Raw genomic sequence first — 10,243 nt, 5'->3', positions numbered from 1 at the left:
TTCATACTTCATATTTCAATATCAGTTATGACAAGTTACAAACACTTCTGTTTATACAAAAGCCTCATGATTACCAACCATAGACATATCAATATCGTATCAAACAAGCAGCATTTTGATGCAGAAAGATGAATGAGATCTGCTTATCATATCACACACATTTTGCTACATATAAGAATTATTTCGAGGATCTGTGATGCACTAGCAACAAAACTGTTCCACCACTATCAAGTGGTACTGAATATGGAAGACTGAGCCTTGAAAACAAGTTAATAAATGATTAATTTTTCTTAAAGTATGTGGAAGATACATGTATTTCTATGGCTTCTGTAACATTATGGGCGTTAGGCCAGTGTATGAAATAAGACCTGTCCAACCGCCCAAGATGGGCTAGATTTCTGATGGATGGTCTAAATCTACAACTAGCCACCCCACCAGTCTGGTGCAAATTTTAGATGTTATATACATCAGAGTGAATTCTTGGCATCTGGTCTGGTTAAATCCATTTGGGGCTGATAACTTTTTTAAGTTACCAGCCTGATTATTGTGAGGCTGGGTTTTGTGCTTATTCCATACACTGTATAAGTATCAATGTCCCATCCCTGGGTCAAAAAACCCAGTGCTGTAGAGACCAATGAATACCACTAACAGAGTCAGGCATCTAATTGTGAGCACAAAAAGTCAGTGCCCTAACCCACTCAGCCACTGTGACTTCCACAAGAAACAAAATGTAAGGGAGCCAGTCAAATCAAGTTTCTAGACACATATTGTTGAGGGTACAACCCCTACCCACACCACGTGGCATCCTGGCACCACTTATTTGTCTTGGCATCCTCTTTAGTTTCAGAGCTCTCGAGTCATGATAATGTACACAGGTGGTGTAAATAAATTAAACTGGATTTCCATATAGAAAGTATAACCATATATGCTCACATCATTTGGGCTAGTTTGTCACAATCATTACAAGAACGGAAAAAAAGAAAACTAATACAATGATATTTTGACATCCGCCTTCCAGAGAAATCCTTCATGGCATCCAATATGCTGCACTATGGCATCGTGTAGACCACAACTGGGATCAGAAAACTGTCTCACTAAAAGAGTGTTGACACTATCATTTTAGTATTACAACACTACAGTGCATGAACAAATGACACAATATATGGTGAAGCAGCTACCATATGACTATAACAATACATCTCCAGCTACTCTTCTGGGTGCTGATCCACAAAGCCTTCTAACCACGGCAACATTTGCAAGTGGATGACTTATTATAGAGTTTTGACAAGTCATAACATTTTGAGTGAGTGAGTTGATTTTAACACTGCTTTTAGCAATATTCCAGAAATATCACAGCGGAGGACACAAGAAATAGACTTCACATGTTGTATTCATGTGATAATCAAACCCAGGGCTTCGGTATGTCGAGTGAACACTTTAATCACTAGGCTGCGTCTATGACCTCATAACATTAGGAATGCTTTATGGACTAAATCCCTGGAAATATATTTTGTAAGAACAAAATCTTTCTCAGTGCATCTTTCTAAATGAAGCAACATTACAACCATTCAATCCTTTAAGGTACAATTACAATTATTACGAAGCCATTGTCTAAACTCATCTTCTTAGGAAATGCTAAACCTTCAGTACCCAAAACAAAATATGAACATCATTGTCAACACCGAATCAATGTAATTTGTACAGTCATGAAACACTAGTCACTGAATGTGACAAGGGCTTAATATAATATTTGTGACAACTGCCACAGACATTAAAGTTTTCATACACACTGAGTATCAATAGTCTCATTTGGTATTCAATACATGTTTATATTTACTTGCTTGAGTCTAGTCTATTGGGTGTCATAACTCTCATTCAATTTTTTATTGTTTGTTTGATGTTTAATGCCATATTGAAAAATATTCCTGTTACATGGTCGACTCGGGACCAGACAATCCAGTGATCAACATCCAAAGCATCAATCTACTCCCTCAGTGACCCTTTAGTCAAATATTTCTTCTTAAAATGTCATCTCAGGTGACCTTTAATACCATGACCTTTGATCTGTATCTGTCACATGAGCTCCAAGAGTGTAACATGTTGGTAAACTCGAACTCCACAATGTACACAATGTAATTACCAATTAGTGAGTTCACATAACTACTATGCTTGCATATGATCAGAAAATTATGATCTTTAATGAGTGAGTGAGTGAGTGACTTTAGTTTTACACTGCTTTTAGCAATGTTCCAGCAATATCACAGCAGGGGACACCAGAAATGGGATTCAGGAATTATAGCCATGTGGGAAATCAAACCCGGGTCTTCGGTATACTGAGCGAAAGCTTTAACCGCTTATGTTACCCTAGCCCCCCCCATGTGATCTTCACCGGAAAACAGGCATTGTGTCCTTCAGTACAGTGTAGTAATACCACGCAATCCTTCAGTGTTTTCATACATATCTGTACATAAGATACTAAACTGTCAACTGGTAAAATGAAACTGGATATTTTAAGCCAATGTTCTACACATTTCCAGTAAAGCACAAATCTGAATAATTGAAATCTGATTGTATACACAGAGAAGCTCTTTTCAAAATATAAGACCCTGTCATGCCAGCAAGACTGAATTTTCCATCAACAAGTAGTTTTCGGCTTCATACAACTCTGTTGATTATTTTTCCAATATCTTCAATTCCACATTCAACAATGTCTCCTCTCTGAAACAGATATAAATACATATACATATATATAGTTGGAGGTATTTAAAACATGGAAAATTGTACTTGTTGCAGTTTTGTATTAGGTTATTTGTGTAGTGTGGATATTACATAAGTAGTTACAATTCTTCACGCTACAAATTGCAAGATCAGCACATCCTTATTCAAGGGACTATACAGCTTTTTCTTAAAATGAAGCATGTAAGGAGAGGTTACCTTAAAAAAATAAAATAAAAAAAATACCATGAAAATAATTCAGGAAACAATTTTTACCCTTGTCAGCTAACTATTAGTTATTCGCTTTTCTGTAAAAGATGTTACCAAATGATTTTCCATCACTTTCATTTTGGTTGGGAAAGGAAAGGACACCCATCTGGTGACAGAATGAGTAAGTTTTAGTTTTACGCCACTTTTAGCATTATCTTGACAGGGAAACTGGAAACGGGCTTCACTTTTTGTACCCATGTGGGGAATCGAACCCAGGTTTTCGGCATGACAAGCGTATGCTTTAACCACTCCCCAATCCCCATTGGGTTAAACACAATGAAGCTTGGACTCATTATTTCCTGATTAACTCCTCATATTGGGTTGGGGGTGGTTTACTACAGGATAATGATGGCTTATCTATGCTTCCATCAAACTGTCAGAATGTCTGCTTTAAACTCTAAAATTCACCATTCCATAAATATAGTTCCACTACAATGATAACACAGCGACTCATCTAGGTCTGTGTCCCAGAATGGCACATACTTGTGATTTAAAGCTGCACTCAACAATATTCCAGCTATATGGCAGAGATCTGTAAATAATCATCCAGACCAGACAATCCCATGATCAACAGCATGAGCATGAGAAAATACTATCTCTACTGATTGCACCAACAGGAAATATTTCTGGTTAATCAACGCTACCTTCAGGAACTCTGGGGGTTTCCTGAACACTCCCACACCAGGGGGAGTTCCTGTTAATATGATGTCTCCTGGTCTGAGCGTCAAGAACCTGGTAACAGATATTTATTTCAAGGGAGTTAACTCATGAACTCATGCAGGGTTGAAGTGGGTTAATTCATTACACTATACAAGACACCACTGATATTTGCAGCATGGCTGAAGAATCATATTGCTTTTGAGGAAAAGAGTGAGTGAGTGAGTGAGTATGGTTTTATGTCACTTTGAACAATATCCCTGCAACATCACTCAGGGGACACCAGAAATGAGCTTTACACAATGTGCCCCTTCAGCCTAAGTTATCAACAGTTCACAGAATACTTCAGATATATTGTATCTACCCCCAAATCGCCAGATCTAAAATTTGACTAAAAAGTAAACTAAGGCTACCAATCTGTAGCTCATCCAATGCATTGCCTATGCATCTAAGCTAGAGTCATCCAAGGCAACACATAACTGAAAAATGATGTCTTGCAAGGAACATGAAGGACCAAGCTTTCACTTCAAGGCAATCATTGGTTCGACACAACAGTGTTCAGCTGTATAGTTTGGTTCTGTATGGGTAGGCTGAGCAATGACACAGCCACATCACAGCTTTATACACAACTGTGAGCATCAAGGTATGACGACAAGTCACCCAGGGTACATGGAAGGCCTATCATCTGTTCATACATGGTCACATTTTCCTGTGCCTTGATGGTTGGTATCATTTAGGAGAGTGAGTGAGTATGGTTTTACACCTCTTTTAGCAATATTACAGCAATATAACAGAAGGGGACACCAGAAATGTGGGGAACCAAACCTAGGTCATCAGTATGATGAGCGAGCACTTTAACCACTAGGCTATCCCACTGCCCCTAGTATCATTTGAGAAAATATTCTAAAATACACATGTATGTTAATTAAAGTGGCATTGTTTTAATTTTTTTAAAAGCTTTGCAAGTTATTGTGAATGAGCTGTATTCAAGTCAAATCACAACATGTCAGTTTACCATTCGAGGACAGTCTGATGTGTTACTGATGTCAGGTATTTACATCTTGGGTGAAGCCTATATGTGAGGCTATGGTGCTGACAAATCCTGAACATACATGGAGAGAAATGGAATTCAAACCTAAACTCAGTTTCTGGTATGTCCATACGATGATCTGTGAACAGGGAATTGTGGTGCCTTAGATGACAGGGCCACCAGTGCCACAAAAACATTTACTTTTGAGTGATTAAATATCTCTAAAACATAAAGTGTTTTGACTAGTTAGTGGAATTGTTTACATTTGTTATATTCTATGCAAAATCTCATCTTATTATGCACAATTTCGACTGTTGTGAAGATATTACAAAACGCTAGTATCCCATTAACAGGTTCAACCATGTGATTCTTCAAAGGCATTTAGAAGTTGGCATAGTAATACAGGACAAATTTTACGGACAGTAACTTCTTGAGTTTATTTTCACGATGTTTCGGGGTTTATCCTAGCCCCCTTATAATTGAAGGGGCTAGGATAAGCCCTGAAACATCTTGAAAATAAACTCAAGAAGTTGCTATCCATAAAATTTGTCCTGTATTAGGTTCAACCATATTTACACCTATTAACAGTATATTCAAACCTTATGGAGAGTTTACTGGAACTGCTGACCTTGACAGAAACACCAACAACTCCTCTGTCTTGTGGACAAGGTTGCTGGTCGTGCTGTCCTGTTTGGTGACCTCATTCACCTTACACCACAATCGCAGATTGTGGGGATCTGGGAATATCAGCATTGTGAGTCACATGTAAAACTGATATACAGAACAACAAAAGACAGGGATCATGTTAGAGCTAGCCTGCTTGGTGACCCCATTCCCCTTACGCCACAGTCACAGATTGTGGGGATCTGGGAATATCAGCATTGGGATAGTGTTGGGAATTGGAGAAAATAAATACAATGATGACTGCTTCATTACAGCCAATCAATCATCAAAAATACTCTGTTAGCGTCTTTTATCAAATTCTCCTGGTTACGGGGGTTAATACACAAAGAACGTAGACAAAACATCTAGTTCTTTGGAGTTTGTTTTTTTCGCAAACTGCACAAATGCATTCACATCATTAAAGGATAACTATGTTAAGAACATGAATTTCCTGGAGTCTGTAAGGTAAATTCAATCATGACAAGGAGCAAGCTTGTAGTGCTTATGAAATGTAAGAGACAAAACCAACCTTGTGAAAAAATGTATTTAATGCAAAAAAGTCTTCCAAAATTGTTTATGTTCGATTATAAAAAAAAAAAAATGATCAATGGCTTGGCCAGTCATTGCAACCAGCCTTTAATTGCTTCAATAAATCGGACCACCACTAGTTTACATGACAGAAATTATTAACCCAGTCGTCAAGGTAACAAAATAAGGATTCTGTAAGGTGAGTCCATGTTTTGCTAGATAATTCCTGATAGTGCAATCTTATATCTGTATAAAATCTTCCCTGTACCAAACAGGGAGGGTTAGGACCTGAAGAGCACTAGAGAACAGACTTTAACAACAGCTGCTCACCTTTGATATCTTCCTTCATGACAACAGCTGGCCCCAGAGGACAGAAACAGTCCATTGTTTTACTCAGAATCCCCTGTCTGCCATTTTTCTTCATCTGCCAGTCTCGTGCACTGACATCGTGCGCCACAGTGAAGCCGAAAACATGACTCATGGCGTCTTCCCTCTGAGGGGAGACAGAACTATATACACTCATGTATATATACACAAATCTAGCCTTGTAAACAGTCATAATAACTCACCACATATTTCTAAAATATATTCTATATTTGGAAGTACTTTATACAGTTGCAGATTCCATGGAAACATTTATTTAAGATCAACTGTTTTGAGAGGCACTACCTCTAACAGAATGGAAATTTATCACACTTGGACCTTGGCATATGAGTTACAAACACACATAATGAGGGAAATAGAAGAGTTTTAACAACTTTCATGATAATAATACAAGTATTCTTGTGAATAGATAATTTGGAAGAATTAGCATATTTAGTTGATTCCTTTATCAACATGGGACATACAATTTTCAAGGATCGTTAAAGTAAGTGGGCAAGTGAATACAGTTTTATGCCTCATTCAGCAGTATTCCTGTAACATCAGAGCAGAGGACACCAGAACCATGTGGGTGAACTCATGTGCGTTTGACCCCCCTACTTCCCTCCTTCAAAATTCATGGATCCACCCATATGTGGATTCGAACCTGTGTCTTCTGCATCATGAGCAAATACTTTAACCAATAGGTCACTGCCCTGTTATAAGTAAGTATGATCTTGTGCTGCTTTTATCAATGTTTCAGCATTATCGCAGCAGGGGACACCAGAAGTGGGCCTCACACATTGCACCCATTTGGAGAATCAAATCCACTTTTGGTTTTTGGTGTGGCAAACCAACACTTTAACCACACTATATCCCGAGCTCAAATCCTAAATATGTAATCACATATTTCTGTAAACAAAATGTATATATATTCCTGTGCCGAGCATTTTGATGAAAGTGATGACTGATACAGGTAAGTGTTAGTACTGTTACCTTAATATGTTTACCAGTCTTCCCAATGACAATTGTCAGCTCCACCTCCCAGTCCAGTTCCTGCAAAAAAAGATGATCAGGAGTACAGTGAGGTTACGCATAGCTGTAAGGTATGGTTACACCCAGAACCCCACCCAACACTCCCAACACCAACAAGCCTTGTCCGTCCTGCACTTGGCTCAGCCAGAGACTGTCTATTATATGGTCTCTGGCTCAACACAAAATAATAGGCTACTTCACACCCAGATAACATTCAGTGTTGGGCCAGCATTGGCAGGCACTGGCCCAATGTTGAGCCAAGGTCTGAATGCTATCTCTGTAGTAATTTAGATCATGTGCCTGTGTTTCATCACTTTACTATAGATCATCCAGAGCCTACCTGTGTTTCATCACAGTACTGTAGATCATCCTGTGCCTACCTGTGTTACATCACAGTACTGTAGATCACCCTGTGCCTACCTGTGTTTCATCACAGTACTGTAGATCACCCTGTGCCTACCTGTGTTTCATCACAGTACTGTAGATCACCCTGTGTTTACCTGTGTTTCATCACAGTACTGTAGATCATCATAGGGTCCAACAATGGCACTGGCAAACTTGCTGAATACCACTGGTTCCACGGGGACAGGGATGTTCTGTTCTTTGCAGTGGTTTATGTAGTTCATTCCAATGCAGATGACCTTCTCAGGTTCTGTAACAGGAGCAAGCAGCCGAACACCATCCCGCTTGATGATGTGGTGCCCACTCTCTACAGCACTGAAATGAAACAGGACTTATTTCGTGGCATAAGTCCTCAATACTTTGTGGCTGAAATTAGCAAAATAGATTGACTTGAATTTGTAAAACAAACAAGCAGAATATCGTCTGCGCCAACAAGTTGCAATATGGGATTTGAAACCTCTTAAATTCTAATATACCATATGGTAATCATGATAATATATGGTCTCTGTTGGAATATTGCTAAAAATGCCATATGTTAAGCGATCCGAAGGTACTCCTATTTTCATCGAAAACGTCAATCAACGTGTAAACGAGTAAACAACGAACGAAGCGCTCATAAAATATTCCCAATTCAAATGACGACAATGTCACCCCTACCTCTTGGCCCTCAACAACTGTGCCTGTCCTCCCGCAATGAATCTTTTCAGATTGTGTGGAATTTCTTTGTCGGCTTCATTTAAGTCGACTATGTCACCTCCATCGGATAATTCCACACCAACCCTCTGTGCACCATTCACTTCAAACTGCACAAATCGCATCTTCTTGCTTGTTCCTGTTGTTTTATTGCGGACAAAATGATGACAACCTCATGAAATACGACCAAAGTACACACGCGCACTCAACATTCTACAACCTTTGACCCCATCGACCTTCCGTACTTCATCCAATGAAAGCTACGCCTCAAGGTCGAAGGTCAAGTTTACGCTCGTCCAACATGGCAGATGCGAGGTAAGGAGGAGGGAGGAACGTAGTTATCAAAACGCGACTCACAGCCATAACAGTGTTGTTACTCTAGTGCCTATATATATGCAATTAACAACTTCAAAATCAAAAACACTTGGTACTTTATGGAGAGACATTGACACTTTTTTTGTGATGTCGTTTATCGCTTATCTGAGGGTGTAAATAGGTGGTAAAAAGTACGTACTTTTGTATCTTGACACTTTAAAGATAATTGTTATTCGGTTCCAGATATATTCCGTATGTCTTTCCAATTACGCATGAAAAATATGTCACTTATGATGAACTAAGTTTGAAACACTTTTGACTACTAAAAATGATTCTCGTGGAAAATAGATGGGAAACTAAACAGGAACAAAATGAAAGTAACGAAACTATGTTGAATGAATGATTCCGAAAGTACATTAATCCAGATAACACAATTTCATTTAGAAAGGGGTCAGATGTAACATATGTTATATTTGGGATTACACTTTCTGAGTAAAGTGCGAATTCTAGGACTTTTTTTAGCTGAGTCCCATCCAGGTTTCAAACTGCACCCACAGAGTCAGCCGCCTAATCGCCAGCCAACCTTGTTCAGCCACCACCGCTTTCATAAAAATGAAAGTCGGCCATCTGGGAGTTCATTGGCAATGCTCCCACATCTGAAAGAAAGTACTAGAAGGTGTTATCCCAAATATATCATATGTTGTAAAACAGTTATTGATTAAAACAAATATACATTTTAATTCTGTAAGGACAACAAATATTGGTCCTATATATATATATATATAGAGAGAGAGAGAGAGAGAGAGAACACAAACAGAAACAATAAATTAAAGAAGAGATTTAACTGCAATGTATCTTTCTCCAATGAACACATGATGAACAAAAAATCAAGTACCCACTTAAGTGGGCAAAAATCATACATTGCTGTTCCAATTATGAACAGCTATGTAGCTGAGCATTTTTCATTTTCATAATTTATAAAGACCATGATTATTGGTCATCAAGAATAAAAGTAAAATGTTTCTTGTGCAATGAAAGTATTTAAGTATTTAACATATAAGCATGCAACATTTGTTCATGTTCATGTGACATGATATCATAAATAACATGCAAATTAAAGCGAAAACATTCTTTTATTAATATATTCATAAATATTCTATTTATTTGATTATGAGTAACAAACTGAATTCATTAAGAGATATGGTACAGTTCACAAAATACAACAAGTGAATTGAAACAGCCTTCATATGGAGGTTACTATAAGTTATTCATGCGAAGGAACCTCATTTGCATATTTATTAGATGATGGATCATTAATGCTATCAAGAATTCTTATTGCTTTTGACTGAAGTACTTGTATGACAGTATCTGTCCATTATGACTATTCAGTGTATGAAACTCCTATAAAATCAGCAAGCTCACAGGGCTGATAACTGAAAAATGTTGCTGGCCCTGTGAACATGCAACCAGCCCTGTATCAAAAAAGGAACTGTGTTAAGGTGTTTAAATAATGTAATTAGTTAATTACTTGTAGTGAGATAAACTTAAACATATCCAAAGTCAAATTTTACAGAG

The 10,243-nt window shown here is 38.0% G+C and overlaps 2 protein-coding genes across 3 annotated transcripts in view; one reads left to right on the top strand and one right to left on the bottom strand.

The window, feature by feature from the left end:
* LOC137266412 (oxaloacetate tautomerase fahd2, mitochondrial-like) lies at nt 1–8,563 on the bottom strand. 2 transcript variants are annotated; one of them, XR_010954980.1, is made up of 7 exons: nt 8,318–8,481; nt 7,759–7,975; nt 7,220–7,279; nt 6,194–6,356; nt 5,272–5,409; nt 3,630–3,717; nt 1–2,718 (listed from the first exon to the last, which is right to left on the bottom strand). XR_010954980.1 is itself a non-coding variant. In XM_067801906.1 (7 exons), the coding sequence occupies exons 1-7, from the start codon at nt 8,476–8,478 to the stop codon at nt 2,656–2,658; spliced, it is 861 nt and encodes a 286-aa protein (XP_067658007.1). In that variant the 5' UTR covers nt 8,479–8,563; the 3' UTR covers nt 1–2,655. The 2 variants fall into 2 exon arrangements, 1 of the variants encoding a protein (XP_067658007.1); XM_067801906.1 differs by having other exon boundaries at nt 5,301–5,409; nt 8,318–8,563.
* LOC137266410 (putative aminopeptidase W07G4.4) overlaps nt 8,558–10,243 on the top strand; it is a 33,572-nt gene continuing 31,886 nt past the window's right edge. The window contains exon 1 of the mRNA XM_067801904.1: nt 8,558–8,668. Within this exon, the coding sequence (XP_067658005.1) occupies nt 8,607–8,668 (62 nt within the window). The 5' untranslated portion in view covers nt 8,558–8,606. The remainder of the gene's footprint in view (nt 8,669–10,243) is intronic.

Source organism: Haliotis asinina, chromosome 15 (assembly GCF_037392515.1).
Source record: "Haliotis asinina isolate JCU_RB_2024 chromosome 15, JCU_Hal_asi_v2, whole genome shotgun sequence".
Classification (NCBI taxonomy): domain Eukaryota; kingdom Metazoa; phylum Mollusca; class Gastropoda; order Lepetellida; family Haliotidae; genus Haliotis; species Haliotis asinina.
The sequence above is the reverse complement of the archived record's forward strand: the minus strand, read 5'-3'. Positions and strand labels throughout refer to the sequence as shown.

What these genes read in the sequence shown, in the direction of transcription:
- LOC137266412 (XM_067801906.1), bottom strand. Translation starts at nt 8,478, where the DNA reads ATGCGATTTGTGCAGTTTGAAGTGAATGGTGCACAGAGGGTTGGTGTG. An exon ending in CATGAAGGAAGATATCAAAG is followed by an intron (nt 5,410 to 6,193) that starts GTGAGCAGCTGT and finishes TGATATTCCCAG; the next exon opens with ATCCCCACAATCTGCGATTG. An exon ending in AACCCCCAGAGTTCCTGAAG is followed by an intron (nt 2,719 to 3,629) that starts GTAGCGTTGATT and finishes TATCTGTTTCAG; the next exon opens with AGAGGAGACATTGTTGAATG.